The sequence below is a fragment of the Ambystoma mexicanum genome, chromosome 4p (genome assembly GCF_040938575.1).
Source record: "Ambystoma mexicanum isolate Mex_15411 chromosome 4p, UKY_AmexF1_1, whole genome shotgun sequence".
In the NCBI taxonomy this organism is placed as follows: domain Eukaryota; kingdom Metazoa; phylum Chordata; class Amphibia; order Caudata; family Ambystomatidae; genus Ambystoma; species Ambystoma mexicanum.
Window position 1 is genome coordinate 513,239,112 of NC_090927.1, and position 25,195 is coordinate 513,264,306.

Below are 25,195 nucleotides of genomic sequence, written 5' to 3' on the forward strand. Positions count from 1 at the left end.
TGGGAGCTCCCCACTCCTCCTGTCACTACCAATGTACTGGACTATGTGTTTGGTTGAAGGAAGAGGATGGTCCTCTGATGGCTCAGGCCAGTGACAAGTTGAAGGCTGGTCAGGCATTGGTCAAACATTGGTATGACCAGAAGGCTTCTCTTGTTCACTTTACCCTGTGTCAGGAATTCCTGATCATGAATCCCATAATACCTCGAGCCCTACAGGATAAGTGGTCAGGCCCTTACACAATTGTGGAACAGCTGGGTGAGGTCAACTATTTGGTGGACCTTAGAAGGCCTGGACAGGCCCCAAAAGTGTTTAACATAAATGAACTGAAGACTTTCATCCCTGGGGTTGAAATAGCTGCACTGCTACTGGCTTCAGATATGGAAGAGGAGGAATCGGATCCTCTACCAAACCTGTTCCAGAATGGTCCTTCAGATGGCTCCATTGAGGGTGTCCATGTGGCCCCTCACCTGACTTTTGACCAACTTGGGGAAGTAAGAACTTTGCTGAGGCAGATCTCCTCCTTGTTCTCACTGACTCCCTGTTTGACACTTTGGTGCAAACATGAGATTGACACTGTAGATAGTGTACCTACCAAAGGTAGAGGTTACAGAATGTCAGACAAGGTAAGATCCTACATCAAGGCTGAGGTCAACAAGATGTTGGATCTAGGAGTGATTGAGCCTTCTAGTAGTCCCTGATCCAGCCCTGTGGTCTTAGTGCCAAAGGCTGGTACCTCTGAGCTTAGGTTCTGTTTGGATTATAGAGCTCTGAATACTGTCACCAGGACAGATTCTCACCCCCTACCTAGAACTGATGAGCTGGTGGATACCTTGTGTGCCTCCAAGTACCTCAGCACTTTTGACCTCACTGCTGGCTATTGGCAAATAGCTTTAGCAGAGCATGCCAAGGACAAGACAGCATTCTCAACTCCAGAGGGCCTTTACCAGTTCAGGGTAATGCCCTTTGGGTTGATAAATGCACCTGCTACTTTTCAGAGGCTTGCAAAATATGTTCTAAATGGGATGGATGATTCTGCTTAGCATATCTGGATGATATAGCAGTCTTCAGTGCCACCTGGGAGGAACATGTAGAGCACCTTATGATTGTACTGCAGGCTCTTCAGAAGGCCCACTTGTCCATAAACGCCAGCAAGTGCCAGATTGGTCAAGGATCAGTGGTCTACCTTGGGCATGAAGTAGGTGGAGGGAGCATTCAGCCTCTACCCAGTAAAGTACAAGCAGAACAAGACTGGCCTACCCTTGTATACTCACAAACCCAAGTGAGAGCCTTCTTACGACTCACTGGGTACTACTGAAATTTCATGGCAGACTATGGTATCATAGCTGCCCCTCTGACTGCCCTCACTACTCCAAAGAAGCCTAAGGAGGGCTCTTGGTCTGGCGAGTGTGAGAAGGCCTTCAATGGCTTAAAAGACTCTGTGCCAGGCCCCTGTCCTCAGGGCCCCTGACTACAAATGTGCTTTTATTGTACAGATAGATGCCTCTGACACTGACATAGGTGCTGTACTATCGCAGATAGATGAGAAAGGCAAGGAACACCCGATTGGATTCCTTAGTCACCAGCTTAAGGCCAGAGAGCTCAGGTGGTCCACTGTGGAGAAATAATGTTTCTCTGTTGTGTGGGCCCTAAGGAAGCTGAGGCCCTACCTCTATGGGACCCACCTCACTCTGCAGACTGACCATAAGCCCTTAAAGTGGCTAATGAACATGAAGGGAAAGAATCCAAAGTTGCTCAGGTGGCCCCAAGTCCTGCAAGGGTTTGACTGCACCATTGAGCACAAGCCAGGTGTCCAACATAGCAATGCTGATGTGTTGTCCAGAATGTTAAACCAATCTGAGCATGAGGCCTATCCAGGGTTGGATTAGTTCCCCCTGTCCTTAGTCTGGGAGGGCCGAGTGTTAGGAAAGATTTCATTTATGCGTATTTTCCCTCCATTTATGGACCCCCCCAAAATTTTTGCTTTTGTTTGGCTATCCTAACCTGACTTTTTCCAGTGGAGCCCAGCCTTCAGCTGAACTCCCCTGGGCTTTTGCTCATTTCTTATCGGGGAAACTGACGCATCCTTCAGGCTTTTGTTATATATAGGGGGTGTTGTGCCCTCTTTTCTGATGAGGGGGGCCTATGCCATGAGGGGGTCACAATTTTAGAAATGCGGGGACCATCTGGAAAGGCAGCGTCACGGAATTGCAGCAATATTTTACAGGGCTCAAGAATGTAGACACATGCATCAAATTCACGATGCACTACGACACCAGTAACCTGGCCTTCTTAGACCTCAACATTCTCAGAGCAGAAGATGGGACAATCACAACAACTTTATATCGGAAACCCACGGACAAAAACACATTATTGCAATTCTCTAGCTTCCGCAATAATCAGAAAAGCATGGAAAACGGCAAGAAACTCAAACGGAACAGATTGCCTGACCAAATGTGCGAGAATAGAACACAAAGAAAAGATGACATGCGTCACCACTTTTTTCACCAGTGAGCAACGTAGTCAGAAAGACCTTCCTGACAAACCGGCATTTGCTACAGGCAGAAACCTTTTCACCAGAAATGCCACGCTTCGCGTTTAAAAGAAGCAGAAATCTGAAAGACCACCTGGTACATACATACCCAACAGAGAAACCCAAAACTACATCTCAATCCACACTCTGGCATCTTCCACCAGGTATACGACACTACCGCTGTGGAAAGTGATCTGTATACCACCTGAAACAGGATCAAAAAGAGGTATCCCCCAACGGCACCTTTTGGAAGTACAAAACTTTCTCAAACTGTCTGACTAAATGGAGCATTTATATGATCAAATGCCCGTGCAACCTATTATATATAGGGAAAAGCAAGTGCAAAGTTAGGCAAAGGATCTGCGAGCACAGGTCCTGCCTCAAAAATGCAATAGAGGATAAGCCACTGGTGTCCCATTTCGTCCAAAAACAACACAAACACACAGAACTGAGATGGTGTGTGATCCAAACCATTGATGCTAAAGCCAGAGGGGAGCCAGAGATTTAGAATTGAGAAAACTAGAGCAGAAATGGATACACCATTTAGTCACAGTGAAGAACGGTTTAAATGTGCTCATTGAGTGGAATCTGTTTTTCTGAAAGCAATCACTCATGTGATTTAGACAACCAATCAAGAAAGCGTTGTGCCTTGTTCTGCACTTGTTTTACTGTGTACATTTTGGCTATGTGAATAACCCCTATAGTGCTATATGTTGCAGACTAAACAAAATGTGACAAAGCAATGTCCCCAAAAGACTCCATAATGACCACTGGCATATGTTCGGCCATTATCAGACTTTCAAAGGTTTTGTTGTGGAATGTTGTCCTATTTGTTCATAACGTGGTTCATGTGACAAACACCGAATAGTGCTTTGGGCTGAATAGAAGCCATAGATTCATCAGAGTATTTTCCCCGGTTCATCAAACACCATTACGGCTAAAGGGGTGCGCATTGCAAACTATCGATCATTCAACTGAAAAGACCACCAGCTGTGGCTCCATAAATCTACACACTGAGGCCCCATTCAGACCCATAATGCAGACCCGTTATCCATGGTGGCGGAGACACTACCATCACGTCCAGAAATAGACTACACGCATGCGCGTAACCACAGCCACAGACACAGCAAGCAGCAGCGAGAAGCTAACACAGGTAAGACCATTACGCTGCTTTAGAGCGATCTCTAGCCTTCACGGTAGAGACGCCAGATCAGCACAAGGGAGAACTCTGCAACCATTTACGGAGTAGTTGTACACGATGTTCAGCTACACACACCGTTTCATGTAGCCACTGAGCACGCAACTAGCTCGGCCCTGATGAGTCATAGATCACTATTACAGCCGACATGGCGTCCCCTAGTAATGCAAAACTAGTAGGATATTCCCTGAGACTGATATCGTGGGCACAAGTAGAGTATTACCATCACCACCATTAATGGCCCCGTATGCACGTAAAAGAGAAGTGCACACAAGCAAGAGACAATACCACCTGATAATTACATATCCTCTTCCACAGCTACCTAGCTGAAGACCAGATCCTACTCATACAGGATCCAATAATCCCAGGCGCACAGAAGGCACCCCCAGCAAAGAACTCAATATTTCTTCAACACACCTGTGACACCGGCAAGCAATGGCTCAGGTAGGATCAAGTACAGCATACGTCTCAGGCACCACAGTCCCTGTAGAGACACACCCACGTTTTAATTTTAATTTCTAACCTTCTTACCTTTAGATGTTCCACCTCGGGGTACATCAGTGACAATACTCAGTCCACTTCAACAGTCCTGAATACGGCACTAGAACACCAGCCACCCACTATGTGCCAGAAACACCATTTAGTGTCGACTAGATAGATGTGAGGTCATGACGACCACATTCTAAGTCACTTCTTGTGTACTAACCCACACTGTGCAAAAAACAAAATGCAAAGAGTCAATGTATGAGGTTTTGTAAAATGCCTTAAAAATTGTATATCCCCGGAAACTACCGGCAGGAAAAAGGTTACGATGATAGCCCTGTGATGCTATTTTTAAACCATATGAAAATAAATATTTGTTAATGTGTTACATGCAAATTGGGTGATCTCTCTTCTGTACAGACCACATGCTGTGATTTGTTAAAAACGCATGCTGGATCTACACCCGGCAAGTGTCAGACAGGTGGGGCATCCTTCAGGCTGTCAGAACTGAGAAACAATGTTTTCTTTAGTCTAAGTTACCATTTCTTGGTAACCTTTTAACAGTGCACAATGTACCTGCCAGTACCGTGCACTGGGGTCCCTTTTTGTTTTATGCCCCTAGACACCCTCGAAGGATTTGTAGGTGATTGTATGAGTGTGCCTGGGACGAACTGTTACTGTTACTTTCCATAATGTTTTACTTCTTTTTACGGAGTTAAACCGCGTTTACCGTGTTTGGCTCAAGACTGTGGCCAGGTCTGAAAATGGCTGAGCCACAAAGTCTTTTGTTCTGTCCCATGGCCATTTTGTCCTTTGCCTTCACCCAGGTCGAGTAACCCGGGTTTTCCTTATTTGGGCATGCAGCCTCCAGCGAAAACCGATCTCTTTCGCAGGCTTCTTCCTATCACGTATGTGGCCCAGGAAGAGGGCTGGGACTGTCTAGTCCCAATCCACACTACTGGTGCCAGGATGTCTGAGTGCCTGAATGACTGAGACCACCGTGGGCCGTGATTGGTCCATGTCTGGGATGCCTGCAAGAGAGAAGATCTTCTATTGAAAGTCCTACATTTTGGCGCAAAACTAATCTTGGATAAGAGAAGGTGCTCTGCAGCCATTCCAGGTTGATCACCTGTGTTCTCACCGAACTACAGAAGGAGCCAAGTCTCCTACACAAAGAAACCTACTTGTGAAACAGCCACAGACGCATTGGGAGGTTTTGGCACCCTTTGTCCTCTGCTGTCCCATCGGACCCCTACTTTCTTCTTCGATCAAGAAGGCCTGCCACTGCGCTTCACCCGTTTGGAGTAGTGGGAACAACTACTCTTGGCGCACCCTGCTTACCCACCAAACGAGCCCTTTAGGAAGTTTTCCTGGGCCATCCATTGAACTGTCCAGCTCTACCTCGGAGTAATCCATAGCACCGCTGCTGTCTCGAGTGCAGACCCGAGACTTGGGACATCGCTTGCTTGTGGTCCCGTGCATTCTCCCACCAAATTTCACAGGTCTAGCTGATCTGGGTCTTCAAAAAGGAGAGTGTGTAACGCTGCCCGCATCCACGATTCCTGCATCACTAACTGGTGGTGACGGTTGCTATACTTTCTTTGCTGTTCTGCTCTCCTGTGCCCTGAGGCCAGAGGTGCACCGGAATTTTCTTCATACCTCCTTTGGAAGTGGAGAAAAGATAACTGTCCCATCAAGGACGACCGCTCTACACCGCAGCCGCTGAGAGCCAGAGCGCCGCTAAACTGCAGGACTCGAACCTACTAGAGACCTCGAGTAAACTGGCAAAGTTTGGTCTGGACTGTGCCGAGGGTTGGGGGAGTACTTGCATAACTTACTGGTGGCCCCCTGGCACATCTGATCATTTTTACGCACGAGTACCCCTAAAAGGTATTGGAACTTGGCTGGGTTAGCCTGCGCTCCCTAGCTATTCCCCCCTTTTGAACACTTCTTTGCCGACAAGGGCAGGGCCTACTTGAATAGTGGGAACCAATTCTTCATTGCCTCAAGCCCCTTCCTGACTTGCTACAGCCATTACAAGAAAAACCGCAATTTGATAATCTGCGCGATCGTGCGCTTTTACGCACAACAGTAGTGTTCAGCATAAGGCTCCCCACTTCTTAGGGTTGGACTCGAAAGTTAGGGAACAAACTCTGAAGAATTACCTAATGCCATTTGTGTGCTAACTTAATAACCCTCTCTTCACAGGTTGTGGTTATTTCTTCTAACTGAAATCGCTTTAGGAAATGTGGTGTATATCTATTGTATAGTTTGAGGATTTGTGTGATAACTGTTTTTCTCATTGCCAAAGTTACTTGTGTCTATTTGGTCCGGTCGACAATAAATGTATAGATAGTTTTCATATACACTTGTCTAAGAGTTATTTGTGGTTCGTTGCCTTGTGTATGCTCATTGTGGGCTTCCGATCACTCTCCCCCTCCTGAGACTTAGTTTTGACCGCCTGCCAAGCTACCTAGATTGTTCTTGCTCGTCCAGAAGGTTCCCCTGTTTTACTAAACTGAGGGTGGCCTCCTAAACTTCTGCCCACCAGGTCAGAATTTAGAAATCCATCTTAACAACAACGTTCAAGCAGACGAGCTGAGCAGGAGGTCAGCTGGCAATCATGAGTGAGAACTGACGAACCAGATCCTCTCAGAAGTGTGTGCTTCGAAAGGCACTCCCTCGATGGATCTGTTCGCAACGGAACAGAACACCAAGTGTCTCCATTATGCCTTTTGGCCCTTGTTGATAAGATGGAACAGTCCTGCTTTTCCTCCACTTCCGCTGATTCCAAAGGTACTTCCCATGTTCAAAACTTCTCATCGGAGTGAGCTCCTTCTGGTAACCCCGGCCCCGCTGGCTAGAGGTATTGATTTTCAGACCTGCTGCTTGTGGCAAGTGGACCACCTCTCCTTTTTAACTTTCTTCCGGATCTACTTCAACAGTTGGGCAAAGGGATTCATCCCAGCCCACAATCACTTTCCTTGGCGCTTTGGCACCTGAAACATGAACCTATAGATATACTGGTTTATTGGACGAGGAATCCCTCCACTCGCTCTCAGTATAGAGGGAAAGAAATGGCTTTGCTTCTGCCATTGGATGTTAGACAAGGCAAAAGACAACCCTTCAAGCATCTGTAGCCGACATTCCATCTTATTTGTCAAATCTAGTCCATACATGGACGCATGTTTTGTTCTAAAGAAAATACCTAGTGACAATTGGGGCTTTCCTTTCAAATAATAAAGACTGGCTAGTATCTGTTGCTAACCCTATAATTAAACTTCATTTGGTGGACTAGTCCACCTCTTTCCTGTTATTCAACGCCCTATTGCAAATTGGGACCTAAATGTCGTGTTGACGACCCTCTCACATTAACCAGTCAAACCAATGGTGTTTGTTGATCTGCGCCTGTTCCCTTGGAAAACAGCTTTTCTGGTGGCTACCACTTCAGCCTGCTGCATCAGCAAACTTCAAGCCATCTCTATTGGGGCACCTTACATCTTTCCACAAGGTAGTGTTGCAGACGCACCTGTCCTTTCTACCCAAGGTGGTTTCCGAATTGCACATAAATCAGGATATCTCAATATCTGTATTTTTTCCAGAACCTCAATCAGAAGCTGACTGTATCTTACACTGCTTGGACCTCCGAAAGGCTTGAGAGCACTAGGCCTCAGAGGTCTTCAAACAGAATATTTGTAATTTTTGGTGGGTTACGTCCTGGCAAGCAAGCATCTAAAACTACCATTGCAAGATGAATAGTCATTTGCTTTTACCATGCATACAAGGTACAAGGCAAATCACTCCCTCAGGGTCTGCATACCCATTTGACCAGAGCAAATAGTATGGCAGTGGCTTTCCAAAGCCATATTCCTTGGGAAGCTATATGCAAGGCACCCACATGGGCCTCTCCATCAGCCTTTTGCCAACATTATGTTCTGGACTCCAGCTCTGGGGCTGATGCCCATTTTGGGCAAGCAATCTTCAGGAACAGTTTTGTAACAGTTTAGTTCCATCTCCCTGGATCACATCAGTGCTTTATACTCTATGGAGGAAAGGGGACAGGATGTAGGAGTAAGTAAAAGTTACTCAGTGCAGTGACTACTCTACTCCTAGTCCAGTGTCCCCTTTCCTGCATATGCCCACCCTCCATCCCCCTAAATTAGTTAAGACAGGTCCTCTTGCTGTTCTCTGCGGATCAAGGGACAGAGGGGAAGAAACATGAGAGGTGGGCATGTAGGCGTGGTTGCGCTACACATTCTCTCCAAATTCTTAAAGGGGGAAGTGCACGAAGGCTTGCTAATGCTCCGATGCAGTCTCTGCTTCACATGAACTTTCATATGTATGGAGGAAAGTGGACATTTAGAGTACAGTAATCACTAAAGTGAGTAACTTTTCCTTAATGGTTTGTTTTTGCAAACACACAAAGCACCACGGTAGACATTAACTATCACAGGGCCCAGGATTGGGCCCATTCAAAGGGGGACAGGTACCCCTCCTGACTTTGAGCAGGGGCCTACGACGTGGAAGCCAGAGCCAGCCCTGTTCCATATGTGGTAAGTGGGAATTGGAAGGCCCCAGTGTCTGTCCCCCTTACATGTACCCTGATGAATGAATGTGGTACTACTATCTGCGACTCAATGCCGAAAGACCTCGTTGCAACGCCTGATTTCCTTCTCTGTCATTAATATTAGTCCTAGAAAGCCAGGCAAAAGCAGATCAATGCGCCATAGCACAAATGAGAGCTCCTATCTACATGTTGGAAAGAAAAGCTCCAACGCAGCGAAATTGCCAACAATCAAGCTAAACTCACCTCTGCTCCATGGTGTCAGCAAGCCAGACAAACAACGTGCTGGAAAAAGAGAGATCGAATCGAATAGTGTGTGCACAAAGGAGACAGGGCTAGCATGGTGTTTTAAATCCTGTACCTGTTGTAACCAAACCCCAGGGACAATATCACACCCAGATTGGCCCATAAAATTAGGTGAGCAGACAGACCAAAGCAAGGTGAGCATATGAAAGAGACAGGAGGTTATGGGTATTAAAGTTTCAAAAATGACATAAAGGTGTTCAGGTGAGGTCAGAAGGTGGGGAGGAGGACAAAGAGACCAAGGGGAAAACGGAAGGTGGAGCAGAGCGCTGAGCAGCTGGTGGTGGTACAGAGATTGTTACGGGGGAGGCATTGGTAGTGAGAGAGACTGGTACCAGTTAGTGAAGGAGTGAGTGAGGGAGTGTATGTGAAAGTGAGTGTAAAAGGGGGGAGAGGTGTGAGAACAAGTAGATGTTAGAAGATTGGGATGAGTGGGAGAGAAGAGAGAGGAGAAGACACAATAGAGGCAACGATAGACAGGAAAGTAGAGAGGAGAGAGGAAGAAAGAGCATGTGACCATCGGAGGGACAACAGCAGAGAGTGGGAGAAGAGAGAGAAGTGAGAAGGGGTGAGTAAGACCATGAGGAGGGAGGAGTAATTGGTAGGGAAGATCAGGGACAGGAATTAAAGGAGCAAGTCGGGAAGGTAGTGGAAGTAGCAGGGTGTCTATTATCGGCACAATCACAATCCTTAACACTGCTATCGAAATCTGGGAAAGATCATTAGCGTTGGAGATCCCTTCTGAAGTCCCAGAGGAGTTAAGATAGATAAGGCTACAACCTTTAGGCCCTCGCTGCAGCTAGATTGATTTAGAGAGTGGGTGTTACTGATCTCTAGTCTGAAACCAAACTGAGGTTTAGGGAAGCCTGAGCTACGGAGGTGGGAGCCCACTGGAGTTTGAGAGAGGGACACCAATTAGTATCCGCCACCAACGATTTGTTCAGCTGCAACGAAGACCTTTTTCAACTTTGTGTAATAAAATTCCTTAAACCACATGTTTGAGTTGTGGGAGTTTGTGAAGCCATCCATGACATAACGCAATATCTCCAGGATGAGTTGGGATAAGAGATTTGAACTTTGTGACTTGCAACGTCCGAGGGCCACAATTGTGAGCACAATTGTTTTGCTGAAAGATTCAGGATTAGGTCATGTCACGCAAGTAGCTTTCCTACAGGAATACCACGTACTTGATGAGGAATTTACTAATCTTAATATGAAATGGGGGCTGAGTGTTTGGTAGTAGATTTTCAAAGTCTTTTAGGGAGGCCTGAACTGGGTAGCAACTGGTGTTCCTTGGAAGTATATACAATTTTGATCGATCCTGAGGAACAATGTTTTAACCGTTGGAGCTCTAGATCAGAACCAGATTTGTGTGGCAAATCATTGGGATCCCTAATTTCTATCAGACCTGCTGCAAAGATTTTACCCATGTATATATGTGGAGTCGTGCTGAGTACAGGGCATTTTAATTGCACCTTGAACAATTGACTGGACTGATCTGAGCCAGCCAAAGGGCCCATAGAGACTTCAGCAGAAGATTTGAAGAGGGTGGGCCGGCTGATGATGGTGGATGTTTGGAAGCTCTCTGGATACAAGAGTATATTCTTACTGCTCAGCACCACATGACCTTTTTACTACGCTGGATTACATCTTTACTGATGACACCCTTTATCATGGTCTCACTAAGATGTAATATCTAGCTAGAGTTATCTCAGATAAGTCACCACTGACAAAGACAGACGGGACATGCTGGGAATGGCAAAAGCATGTGTAAATCAATGTATTTTTCTGCCCCTCTTGCAGTGCCATTCAGCCACCACATCCAACCAAGAATTACTTTAAGATTATGAACTGCGACAGAACCTTTTCAATTAAGTAAGTTGGGAGTTGAAACGCTCCCGTGTTCACTTACGGAGGTTAAGGCCAAATGCTGGATGCAGGATTCGAAAAGGGGTATGCCTAGACACAGCAGCATTCTTTGAACATGACCTGAATACAGCAGCAACCAGAGAGGCTAAATGGATTGTGTTCAATGTAGTGATGTTAGTTAGGGGAGCTGAGATGATGGGTTCCGCAACTGCTGTGCGTTAAGCACACCAGTTACACACACCCGACAGAGAGCGGAAGGGGTTCCACATGATTTGGAAATACGTGAATGATTACCAGGTTTTTCATTTAAGAGTTACATTTGCAAACCTTGACTCGTCTTGACCAACTCTGCAATGAAACAGGGATTTAACTGTATAATTACACTGCTATTGGAATTAGTTATCAACGCAAGTGTGTGCTGGGATAGCGTGTGAACAGTTTGCTTGTTAAAGTAGTTGATAATAAGAGTGTTAGTGTTAACTACTAACTGAGTTAATCTAGGGATGTCAACATTTTCGAGATGAACATTACAACTAACGTGAAAATGGAAGTGGTTATCATTACTGTATGTTATTCTAATGTAAAAATACAAATGCTTAAGATATCACTGTATATGCTCATTGGGCAACTCAATGAAATGATTTTCAAGTTAAATTATTTAAACAGTAGATTGGATTTTATTGTATGCTTTTATGAAAACTATAATTTTCCAAATACATCTTAATCATGTATTGAGGTTTTCTTTTTTAACAACGTGGTATGTTTCTTTTTATGATAAGCTCTCAAGCAGCGCAACTCTGGAAGGTAAAGGGCAGCTAAAATTCACTTCAGGACAATGGAGCCCTCACCACAATTGTACCCAGATGGCAACTGCAAATGACACTTCCATTCGTGGCTGGGACTCGAGAAGCATGAGGTATTAACATAGTTTTGTTTTTATTAACACTGTTAACAAATAATTGATCCCTGTCCACTGGCAACATTTGAGTAAGAAATATCTGCAATTAGACATGCTGAAGCACATTTAAAAACTTGTTTTTATTGCGTAAAAGTTAAAATAAAAACAATACACAAGTAGTAAATAAAATCCACATATTAAAAAATAGAAAAATGAAAATGAAGGTGTACATTAATTAATAAAATGTATAATCATAGTTAAAAAAGCTTCAGTTATAGAATCTTACCACCTTATCACAAAGTACAAACTGTAAATAGCATCAATACATGTCATCTCGTCACTAATATTTTAAGAAGGGCTGAATACATCTTATGGTTGCATTGATCAAAGAAATTCTGACAAATATACGTCTCAAAAAAATATTATGATCAAGCATTTCTGTTTATAAAAAATAACCAAAATGTTATTTTTTTTCTCATTTTTTAAACAAATTTGGACATTGAACACATAAAGGAAAAAGGGATTTTATTATGGAATGATCACCACAAAAGCATTCTGTATGGGCAATCCCTAATCTTATTCCCAAAATTTCATTGGTAGGCAAAAGATGTAATCTAAATCTCAAAAGATAATTTCTCCAATGAGCATTTGCAAAGTGGACTAAGTATACTTCCTAGTTTTTTCTCTTCTTCAGCCAGGTCTCAATATAATTTAAAGGCCCAAAGGTACTCACACATGGCTCAAACTCCCACAGTTTTTTGTCTTTACTAAGTCCTGATTTTCAACAAGAGTCTGCAAGGAGACTACTAAGTTAATGAGCTCTTCGCACTAATTGAAAAATGTTTTAATGAATTGCATTCTCCCACAGATTCCTCATCTTCATAGATATTCATCTGGCTTCAGCTGATCGTAATTTTTTTCAACAGGGGGCGTAGTGCCACTCTACATAGTCTCTCGACGACTCCCTCATATTCTACTGCGTGACTCCTTGATGACTGATGTGTGTGACGTCGATAGTCTACTAAAGGGATGCAATATAACCCATTATCTCAGTTGCTTTATTCGGCACACACTCAGCACGCTACTCGGAACACATTCGTTCTTTTGATATGATCGAATTTCTTGCTATGCCAGCATTGGCTAGCTATGAACCAGAAAGTGGTGAAGGAAAGCTCGGCTAAACTGGTCTTCGGTAGACCACCATCGAAATCCCTGGCAATGTTGGTCTCAAAGTCCTCAGAGCATGATACTGAGGGACCTCCCCCCGGAGAAAGGTCGGGAGGGCGTCAACAAAAAAATCACAGAAGCGATCACAATCATGTAGCGAGTGTTAAGGGTCAGAAATGAAAGCCGGACACACAGTTTTCATGTTATTGGTTATAGACTTTTATTCAAATTAAAAGGGTTGGAAAAATGCCTCTCTGACCCTATTCTAAAGAAGACTTTCCTAAAAAAACACAAACTTAAGGATCTGTCTTTGTTAGGATGTCATAAATCAAAAAGCCGCCCTTGTGTCCAAAACATTTTTATTCTGACCCTCACACTAAAACAAAATAACAAAGTGACAAGGGAAATTCCTATAACCTGGTATTCGCAAGAAGGTGGTCTTAAATAAAAATAGAATGCCTTCAACGTAAATGTACTCCAAAATGGAAAAGACCTTCATTCCAGAGGGTGATTCCCTTCCCCTGAATTCTTTACAGGTATCACAAATGTATCTTGGACTAACAGCTCTTTATGCCTTCCTTGACCTACAACAATCCTGTTAGATGAACACAGTTCAGTCGTATAAATTCTCCTGCAACAAAAGCGCCTTCTTTTAACACAAACACTGTTCCTGCTTATCACTCCTTGTAGGTTTGCAATGTGCATGGTATACTCCCCTGCCAGCACTTCAACTGCATGGTGTACTCCCCTGCCAGGACTTCTCTCGCACTCTGAAATGCCTGGTGTAGTCTCCTACCAGGACTCCTCTTTGCACTCTCAAAATGCCTTACAGTAGTTCTTAATTATTCAAGTAGTACATCACGTTCTTCTTGGTATATCTACTTGATAAACAATCCTCTCTTTTTACTTTACAATCTCACAATGTCCAAAAATCTTCTGCACTTTTTATTCATACATAATCTTCTTGTTTTTACACTTTTGTAACTTCCCAATGTTCTAATTCTCTTCAGCGCAATTGCAGAAATGCCCCTTGGTCACCACTCTGCTCTGGTAGACTCACCGGCTTACTGTAGCATATTCAGGCTCCCATGCGCTTACCCTGTGTACCTTTGCCACTGTTTTCCCACTCTGCACGGCTCTGACGTCTCCCAGGCTCTCTCGTGGCTCTGCTCCTGCATGCGTGCTTCTCTCCAGCTGCTGGTAAGGACGATGCTGCTTCTTTTGTCTGACAGACTTCCAGGGGATGCTCTCATGGTTCCTGAATCTCCACAGCCCGCCTCGCTCGCACCAAGTTTCTTTCCTTCTTCTTTGTGGGCGAGCCCTTTCTTTGTGCCACACCAGCGTGCGCCCCCAGCTTCTGCGCACCGGCTCGTGCCTCCAGCCTCCATTCCCTTCCCTGGCGAGATCATGTCTTCTCCTGTGCACCCTCTCTCAGCGCAATGACCATTTTTAAAGGTCCTGCACACTGGTGCTTTCATCCAATGACTAGCACGTTCAGAACTAACATGGCCATGACATCCCCCAGTGGCTATCTCCTCCCATGCGATACTCCCTCATAAAGCCGCCACCAGGGTCAGGATCAGGTAGTGGCTGCTGTCTCATGGCCACATGGAAGGAGGCTACCGCTCGGGAATCCGTGATGACTCCATTGGATTTATCACACAAGTCCCACCACTCTTCCTGATCATCATCACACAAAATGAAGTGCTGATGCAGACGTGATTCCGATTCCCCGAACGACAAGTGTAAGTCGTACTCCACGAAGGGTGCGTCTAGGGAGGAGTGGAAGAACTTCAAAAGGCAGATGATGAAGGTCTTTGATAAGGCCTCGGCTGGTATGGCTTCGACCTCAATGCCGCAGGTGGATTCAGCTCTGAACACGCCTGGTTTGTCCAACACAAAGGAAGCCAAGGGAGGTTGAATGCCTTTGAGTGAGACCCCAAAGGAGAATCTTACTCCTGCTCCGATATCATCGGCAGCCCTCTCGGGCTGAGAAGCCCCTCTGCCAGCGGAAACCCCTCAGAATTGAACCTTGATAACAGATTCTAGATCCGTTCTCTTCGACTCGATGCAGTTGATCTTTGATGTGGAGGGTTTAGTTTATTTCTTTCAGGTTGGAACCATTGGGGGGGGGAGGGGTGCAGCCTTGGATCCGTAGCCCGATTTCATGGCAGACCAGGCAAGGTTACGAGAACTAGCAGAGAGCCTTCATGACGCAAGTGGGGATTGAACATATCCCCATATCTCTGTACGTAGAGTTCCAACAATTGAACCCATACGCACACCCGAACCTTCAATGCCGCAAGGTGGTTTGAGAGGTTGTCCTGGTCCTAGGGCTCGAAGCTCTGTCAAAGCCAGTATTACAATACAATCTTACAGATATCCTTGACTGGGGCCCGCAGCCTGATCATGCTTTACATTCAATGCTGCCATAGCGAACCCTATCATGACCTTGTGGCAACGGCCGTGTTAGATGCTGATGGTCGACGCAGAGTTCAGAGAGAAGTATAAGCCAGGGATAGGCAATCTTCCTTTGACGCCCCACCTGAACCCCTAAGGACTTGTGGTGCTGGCTGCGACAGTTAAGTCCAGCCCCTCAACGTCGAACCTCCCGAATGAAAGGGAGTCGAAGAAAGTCGACGCTTTGGCAAAGAAAGTGAAATGCCTCTTGTGCCTTTCAAAAGTTCTCAAATGTCCCTTGCAATACCATCTCAGAAGCATCTGACCTTTTCCCGGTAGGGCAGGTCAGGAATGGTTTCTTTGAGATCTTCGGTGGTAAGGAGATGGCCTGTCAGGTGCTCCAAGCTAGATTGGACGCCACAGAGTGTATGGGCCTCGCCATGGGGTACATACAGTCCGGCGCAGATGAGCTTACCTGAGGGGCTTGGGGCTTTCCCCGGACGTCCAGTCGAAGCTGCTAGATATGGCCTTTGACAGAGAGTATTTATTTGTATTTGGTCTCAAAGCCGATTAGTCTCTCGAAAAAATTCAAAGACTCTAAACTGACAGCTAAATCACTGGTTTGACTGTAAGACAGCAGCCTCTACAGCAGACTTTTACCTTTGAATCGAGAGGACAGGGCCATAGGTGGTACTTCACCTTTCCAAGAAGGACGCAACTCTCTCAAGCCAAACAGGGACAATCTAGATTCTCACGGCCAGGAAGAGGCAGAGGAGGGTCAAAGCAGACTACTCCTGCTGCCACTTCGATGGCAACTGTGCCTCTGAAACCTTTGAGGTCTACCCCCATAATTCTCTGGCTGGAGGGGGATTCTCCAGGTTCTTGGGCAAATGGAAGGAGACCACGTCCGACGCCTGGGTCCTTTACCACTCGGAAGACCACATCCTCCTGACATCCGGAACGGGAGCTCCAGAAGGAACTGCAAGCCCTTCTTTTCAACAGGGTAGTATAGGAGGTGCCAGCTGGAGAAAAAGGCTTGTGCTGGTTTTCTCGATACTTCCTGGTCCCCAAGAAGGGGGGATGAACTCGTCCTGTTCTGAGGAAAGACAAATTCAGGATGGTGACGTTGAAGGAAATTATCCAGGCTCTACAGTTCAAAGACTGGCTGGTGTCATTGAACCTTCAGGACGCCTATTTTCAAATGCCTATCCACAGGAACCACAGGTGGTTCCTGAGGTTTGTCATCAGGGACACACATTATCAGTTCAAGGTGCTCCCCTTCGGCTTGACCTTCGCACCCAGGGTCTTTACCAAGCTGATGGCAGCAGTAGCAGCCCATCTCAGGAGGGCCAGCCTCTTTGTGTTCCCATACTTGGACGATTGGCTGATCCAGTCGCCGTAGCGAATTTCGAAGCACCTCGAGGACACTTTTTCACTGCTGCACGACTTTGGATTCTCCCTGAACGTACTGAAATCACAGATCTAACAAGCACAGAGGCTCCAGTTCATTGGAGCGGTCCTGGACTCCTGGCAAGGGAATGCTTTTCCTCCCCAGGAGAGAGTCACCAACGTGGCGAAGATGGTCAGTCTCTTCCAGAATTCCAGCTGTCTCCTGGCATCTGCTTTACTGCGCCTGCTGGGCCTCATGGCATCCTGTATTGTCCTGATGCCGCAGGCGAGACTCTGCATGAGATCCATGCAGTGGCTTGTCAGGAGACAGTGGTTGCAGTATTTCGGTGAGATCTCAGATGTATTCAAGGTGTCGAGGTCTGTGCTCAACGACCTTACCTGGTGGAGCGACAGGACGAACATGTTGGCAAGAGACCCTTTCTGGGTGCTATGGCCGGAGGCACAGTTAGTCCCTAACGCCTCACTAAAGAGTTGGGGAGCTCATTGCGGCTATCTCCAAATCAGCAGCCATTGGTCCCACAAGGAAAAATGTTGCCACATCAAACTGCTGTAGGTGCGTGCAGTCAGACTAGCGCTGACAGCATTCGCAACTTCCTTGCAGGGGAGGCATGTCCTAGTTCTGACGTACAACACAGTAACCATGCAATACCTCAACAAGCAGGGAGGCGTGAGATCACTGCCCCTGTGCAGGGAGGCCATGCAGCTGTGGTTCTGAATGCTGAACATCTCAGCCTCTGCGGCTCATATGGCAGGGGTGTAGAATGGGTTGGTGGACGCTTTGAACAGGCAGAGCTTGGTCTCCCACGAGGGGGAATTATGCCCAGCGGTCATTGCAGAGTTTTTCACCCGGTGGGGCACCCCACAGTGGACCCGTTTGCCACATCATGAAATGCAAGCAGCCCTGTTGGAGGGGGACATTGGGGAGACCTGTTTCTGGAAGAGTGGGTCTTCGACCTCCATTATGCATTCCCACTGTTACCGGTCATCCCTTGGGTTCTCGGGAGGTTGCAGTGATTCAGGGCTCACCAGATTGCCCCGGACTTGGAGAGGATATGGTACTCGGATCGTCTGGAACTTGCTGAATGTCCACTTCTATGGCTCCCTCGGATACCAGACCTCTTGTCACAGTCGGGAGGCAATGTGCTTCACTCTGACCCTCTCAACCTGTATTCTTGGCTCTTGAGAGGCTGAGGTACGGGGCCTGGGATCTCAAAGAGGAGGAGCTAGAGGTGTTGTTGGCTGCACGCAGACTATCTACTAGGTCCTTGTAGGCATGCAGACGAAGAATGTTTGTGCCCTGATGCTAGGCGAATGGAGTGGACCCGATGTCATGTCCCACCTCCTCAGTGATGAAGTTTTTGTTGGCCGTAGCCAAATCGACCTACAAGTGGGCACGGTAAAGGGGTATATGGCTGCCCTTAACTTGTTTAAAAGGACGCCAGAGGAAGGTTCAGTTTTTACCGTTCCTGAAGGGCCTGGTTAATTCTCCGCCACAACCTTTTGTTGTCCCTAATTGGGATTTCACATGGTTCTCACTTTTCTAATGGTGGATTGGTTTACGCCTTTGCATTATTTCTCTAACAGGCTTCTTATTTTAAAGACTGCTTTTTTGGTGACAATTAGGTCTGCCAGATGGGTCAGTGAATTGCAGGCTCTCGTGGAGTTTTGCAAAGAGGTGTCCATGAAAGTTCGCCCTACGATTTTACAGAAGGTGGTGTTGGAATTCCATTTGAGCCAGAGCATAGATATCCCACAGTTTTACCGTCCACCCCCTCCATCTAAGGATGAGGAAAGCCTCTACAGATTGGATCCCAAGAGGGTGCTGAGTTTTTTACCTGGCCAGAACGGTCTCTTTCAGGAAGGACGACCAACTGTTCATTGCGTTCTTACAATCCAGGTTGGGGTGAGCTGTTAACAAAAAGGCTTTCTCGTTGGATAGTACTGTGCATCTCAGAGTGCTACCAGAACGTAGGTTAAGGAGGTACCGCCAGGACTTGGGGCCCGCTCTACCAGAGGGATCGCCGTTGTCCTGTGTCCTCCAGAGGGGAGTGCCAGCTGGAGACATTTGTCGCAATGTGGTCTTCTTTTTATAAGTTTGCCAAGCATTATAGCCTAGAAGTTGCCTGGGGAGCCGATGCTCGTTTTGGTAGAGTTTCTTGGTGCGACTGCCAAACCACCACTAGCTTGGACACTGCTTTGGGAGTCTATCATGATGAGGAATCAATGTTGTTCTTATGGATTCTCCAGCATCGATTCACATGGTATGAATATTCCCCGTCGTCGGGCTGGGAATCCTCAGTAAAATAAAACAGTCTAGCTTTAAGCTAAAAACAGCTTTATCGCTTATATGGCCTATTGCTGTCACTTTGGGTCATACTGCTCCAACCAATGACATGCGTCATCCTTAGCTCCACCCCTTGTGGCGATTGTCAGAGTTTTATTGCACGTTTTGCGTGCTGGGAGTCCTCGAGTTTCGCTCCTTGACTTTCTAGAGTATTTTTGATATTCTTCAAATTATTTCTTCACTCCGTCACTGTTATGACTTGTCGGCAGCAGGGATTCATTGCAGGTCTCGATCCTACCTTCCGTCGGATCGCTAAATTGTGTGAGGCCGCAAGATGAGTTTTGGCACTAGTTCACGCGCCATACCAAATGCCAAGAAGAAGAGCCTCTTCAAGGCCTGCTCCACTGGCGGTCAGAACAATGTCTTCTTTGAAGACTGCCACCAAAAGTGTATTTATTGCCTGCTGTGAGAAACCCAAGGGTATCCTCACTCCTGCTCCCCCTGGATACTCTTCTCAGGTGGCCAGGGAAAGGACACCACTTTTGGATCCTGACCACGTGGGTGGAGAAGCGAGGGAGGATCACCTGGGTGGAGGGTTTGTGAGGATTGGGAGTGAGGTGGCCGTAGTAGTGACATGGTATCCCCTTATCCTGTAGAAGACCAACCTAATCCTCCCCAGACCTTCATGGGCTATCGTAGAATCTTCCCCTCATTTCCCCACATTCAACTTTTGATAGTACTGGGACGAGGAAGAGGCGTGTAAGAGTAATGAACACTGAACATTCCTTTAACCACTCCAGTACTGGAAGAAGAAGATGCCTGCAGAGAACTTGCAACGTCAGCCATGCCCCTTTAATCATAGTCGGGCAGATCCGATTGGGAATCCCCACCTGCAATCTGTCAAGTGGTTGCAGATGTATAAAGGGAGATCAGTGGCAGGAACAAAGAGAGCAGTAGGGAGACCTGTAGGGAACCCGTATCGTTAGGAGACAGACATTGTGGGGCCTGTGGAGGAGCCAGGATGCCGGCGACATCACAGCGAGCTTGTTGAGCCCAAGGCAAGTGAGCCTCTGGGTTGGAAAGCATGCAACCGGAGCTGCGAGCGAGCAATAAGAGTGAAGAACGCCTTCCACATCCGTGCAGAAGCACTGTAATTTCTGACGTTCAGAAGACATCACCGGGCATGCGAGCGGGGCTCGCTAAGGCTGGTATGCTGGCCTGAGAAGCAGCAGGAGCCGCAAGGAAGGAACGCCGAGGACCGGCAAGTGTTTACGGGAAGACGCACACAAGCCGGAGCGCTCCTAGCATATAATAAGTAATACTGAACTGAATACAAACTTGAAATTAAGCTGAACTTTGCACATTGAATACCGAAGCAAATACAAACTTGACATTAAGCTGAACTATACATATTGAATAGCAAACTGAACGAAACCTTGAAATTAAGCATTCTGAACACTGAATGGAAATTAAACTTTATGGGCAAAGCAAGTAACTGATGAAGGCTAAAATAGGAAAGTGCCCAAGTGAAAGCAGCCCACGAAAAAGAGTGAAAGAGTAACAGAAAGGTGGGAAATGAAGCAGACCACCATAAAGTGAACTTTTAAAAGCAATCTATTTTTATGGACTTTTCCATTATTATACAAACAACATTTGACCTTGGGGTGGGACTTGGGTGAATGGAGTGTGTGACCAATATCCACTTCTTGTTTTGGTTGTCTGGTTTCTGATATGCGACACAAAGACTGAGACAGCCCTGCCTGAAACTGGTATGAATGCAGTGTGGAGTGCTAAATGGCTGGGTACTTGTCCCAATACACATTACTTGTTGTGAGTGTCTGAAGGGAGGAGAATGGCCTGAATGCACTGTGAGCCTGATTGGCTTCCTGCCTGCATGAATGCCCTTCTGAGTGATTGGTTGCCTGAGTGTGACCCAGCAGAGTGAATGAGAGACAGAACAGTATATCTGGGGGCCTCTCATTGATAGAAATCATTCAGAAGCAGAAGTCGAAACTGATGCTTAACCTCGAAGCCGAGCCCGAAGAAGAAGGTTCACTGCTGTCACCTTCACCGCAATCCGAAAGCTGCTGTGCCGTCGAAACTGATCCAAGAGAGGACTTGGCTAGGAGACCTCTTCCCGAGCTACGAGGGAACACCATGCACCGCTAACCTTCGCCGAAGCTCCCTGGAAGTCAGACCCTCGACAGGCTGCCGACCGGAGACGGGGACCGCCGAGGAGAACGAAGAGAAGCACCGGACAGCTGTCCACCGTCATCGACCAGGGTTTGCAGGTTTGCTATAACCGCTAGAGGCCTGTCGAAGCTGTGTTGCCCAGAAGTGGGAATCGCTTGACGCTGAGCCGCTGACGACCAGAGCTGCAATGCTCCATTGATTAAGACACTTTAAATTCAAGGACGCTATTGCCAGCACCGCCGACCGCTTTGTCCCGCCGGAGAAAGTAGAGGCCGCCAACATGCCGAGGAGCATCCGCTGGTGGGTTTCCCTCCACCCAAAGACCGCAGACACGCCGACGACTCGATGCCCTTGCTGGGCCAAAGTTCTTCAGTGACTGTTTGCAGCAACGAACTATTGCCGTCAAGGTGCACTGCATGCCTCATCCTCGCAGGACTTCCCAGATTGATAGTCGACGAGCATCGCAAGGACCGAAGCTGCTGCCTTGACGTCTTTGTTCATCATTTCTTCAAGGGGTCTCGACGAGCTGTGGCTCCTGCCTTAAAGGGAGCCGCTCAAGAAGGATCCGTTGATGACCTGAAGACAAACTCTGCTATTCCAGGTACATTGGGGTGGTAGAACCTTTTAGAGTGAAATAAGACTCATATAAACAATATATGGACTGGGCTTATCTTTATTTACAGGTTGCCTAGGTGGGGGGGTTCCTAATATAGAACTGTGCCTAGTGGTAGAGGCCCAGCATTCTGCCAAATGTTTAACCAACTTGTTTTCCTCCTCAGTCTATTGTTGGTTCACTTTATTAATTGATTTGTATGCCATTTGAAACAGTCTACAGTTGATGCATTTTAATGGAATCTAAGAAGTAATTGTGGTACTACATTGAGACTGTATATATTTATCATTTTAGAATTGCCTGAGCACAAAGTGTTATTGTATGTGTACATAATCAAAGCCTTATTTATATAAAGAACTGTGTTTTCACTTACATAGTGTGTGGACATTCCTTTGTGGGTGCTTGGGGACTACACTGTACTTACGAACCAGCCTGCATCACTTGTGAGAGCTTAAGCCTTGATTGCTCGTCCAACGTTACCAAATAGAGAATCTTGGCTGGGGTGCTCTGTGCCTCTGCTCTGCCATATAGAGAGCATGAGTTTGAATATAGGAGTGGAAGGTGAGGGGTGGGATAAGTAACCTTTCTTCAGATATCGATCCCAAATGTCACATGTTCTCAGTACTACACTTCTGCAAGTACTAGGCGGCCTGTCCTTAATTGGTAGCTATAACAGACCAGCCAATGATACCCCTGCTACTGCTCTATCCATATGTGTCCACATTTTCTCCTCACTATTAGTAAACCATTTGCGAATCATCCTCAACTGAGCCGCTTCATAGTACTTAAGAGACTCCCAGTCTCTCCCCAGTCGGCGTGTTACTTTGGCTGTAAGCGGGCCGTGTTTGCTGGATAGGATAATTCTGCTACTGTGCCTTTAATCATTAGGCACTGCCTACAAGAACTGCTCCTGTTTGCATTGCACCAATGCGTGAGTTTGTGAGAGAGTCCCAGTCTCTACCCAGTCCCTTCCAAGGCACGACCGGCATGACCACTCTTATGGAGCCATAAAACGGCAGCATTTTACGGCCAAATACCTGTTCCAAACAACGGCTCGAAGAAGGAGCGGGCGCAATGGTGGCGGATCTGCTCGATGTGACGAATTCAACAGTGAGTGATCCAAGTAAGATTAGCGCCTTAAGACTGGGGAGCATACACAACAGCATATACAACAGTAATAGCAACAGCGTGCATCAAACCTTAAATAAACGGCTCCTGCAGGAAGAAATGCAAATGCAACATCAGAAGCTTGACTTAACTGATGCCGAACTGCTCGAGGCTGAGTCGTCTATAGAGCAAGCCTTCGGAAAGTCTGCATCATTGTCCGCAGTAATGAGCGAACAACTAGCTGCTGAGCTGGATTTAAATAACATCAACAATGTAACTGCCAGGAAACCGGAAGAGTCTGAAGGCGGCCCGGAACTATCAGGAGACTCAACTCCGGCAGTTGAAACAATCAACACTCAGGGAATGGATGGTGTGGATGGCATGGTCAAAACACACTTACCAGACATGCCGACGCAAAGGGGTGCAGTGAGTCTGGCAAGTTTAGGCAACACAAGCTCGCAATTTGATGGAGCCAACTATGAGGGGCGGAAAGATTCAGCCGAAGTGGAAAAACGCCGGAAAGTGGAAACCATGACCAAAGATGATGCAGTAGCGCATATGGAACACACGGCAGCTGAAACGGTGCACAACTCACAATTACAATGTGTAACGGGTGGAGATTCAGAGCGATCATGCCTGCGAAACTTCCAGGGTAGTGATGTGCACAAAACCCTGTCAGGGAATCAAATGTCAACGCCAGTGACTGGAAAACTCAGAAACAGGCTTGGTTTTAAATTCAATGAAATCTCGATCGGAGAGAAAATTAAAGAACTTGAAGTCCAGACAAATTTAATTACAAAGATGAAAAATGGGGGAGGTTTACCTGCCAGATGAAAAATGGGGGAGGTTTACCTGCCAGAAAGCACCCCAAAACCTATGCTAAAAGACAGAACATTGACGTGTCAGAGTCGTGTGACACGGACACCCGCAACATTAAGAACCAACGGCAACAAACGTGTGAAGTCACTTTACAGATTCGGCCTGGGTCAACAGGAAGTGTGCTGGATGACAGCGAGCAGTGCGCAGAACAAACTGAAGAGTCCAGCAGGTTACCAGAATAAGACTCAACATGATGGAATAAATAACTAAAAAAAATGAGAATAGAAGAAGTGAAACTTTAAACCAGCTAACAGATAAGACTCACTTATCTATTGCAGCAGGAATTCAGATTCATAACAACATTATGGCCGCAATCACAATTTCACTGGCATCATAAAACAAACTCTGAGGCAAAGAATGAAAGCATAAAAATCAACGCAACACTACTAGCAATGATGCACACTAAGCTAGTATTCCTAGAAGCATTTACAACAAAAGTTGAGGAAAGGCTAAACCAGGAAGCAGAAACTTCTGCGACATGGCAAAGTCGACTGTGTGATCTTGCATGTGGTGAGCCTGGAGAAAAAGCAGCAACGACATCAGCATTTTTGGATTCAATCAAATGGATGAGAACATTGGTATCTGACAAAGAGAGAGAATCGGGGAAAGATTTGGATAACTACAGAATTAATGGAACGGTTAAAGGGAGCATATTGACAGCGCCCTATGTTCATCGTAAAGATCATCATATAATTTCAACCACAGATGGATCAATAGCCAAGGAACTTAGAAGAACGCACTGAGTTAGATCCAATACTAAGACCAAATTGCCGATCAGGCAAAACGCTACCTCCAATAAACCAAGAGACCGTAAGCACAACTAATTCACGACAGCTGGTGGTAGAAAGACAGAATATGAAGAGAACTCAAAAACCATTGGTCAACATCGTAAGAGGACAAAGGGCAGTTTCTACAACACAGGTGGAAGTTGAGGACAACAACTCGAATTCAGTGCTGGAAGGACGTCAACAGTCAAAGGTGTCAATGTGACAAATACAAGACAAACGTGGCAGAGACCCTCAGTCAAAAGAAAAGTATGGTAGAACAGTGTCTAACACCGACTGTGATATACAAAAGGATGTAATAAACATGATGATAGTCAATGACATAGAACTGGTACCCTCAACATTCCCACCAAAAAAACAACACAAAAATGTGAACGTTAAAAGGAACAAGAAAATAAAATATATTAAATACGGAGCAAAGTTAAGATCAAACGGGTCCCGTGTCTTCTTACGGAACTAACACCACCTCATCGAAGCACAACTATTTCACAGGAGAGGGCATATGAAGTAGC

At 46.3% G+C, this 25,195-nt stretch overlaps 1 protein-coding gene across 2 annotated transcripts in view; it reads left to right on the plus strand.

Annotated features, from left to right (window-relative positions):
- The window catches only part of EIPR1 (EARP complex and GARP complex interacting protein 1), an 823,988-nt gene that overhangs the window by 465,203 nt on the left and 333,590 nt on the right, over positions 1-25,195 (plus strand). For both annotated transcript variants that reach the window (XM_069606032.1, XM_069606033.1), the window contains exon 6: positions 11,727-11,863. In XM_069606032.1, the coding sequence (XP_069462133.1) occupies positions 11,727-11,863 (137 nt within the window). The remainder of the gene's footprint in view (positions 1-11,726; positions 11,864-25,195) is intronic.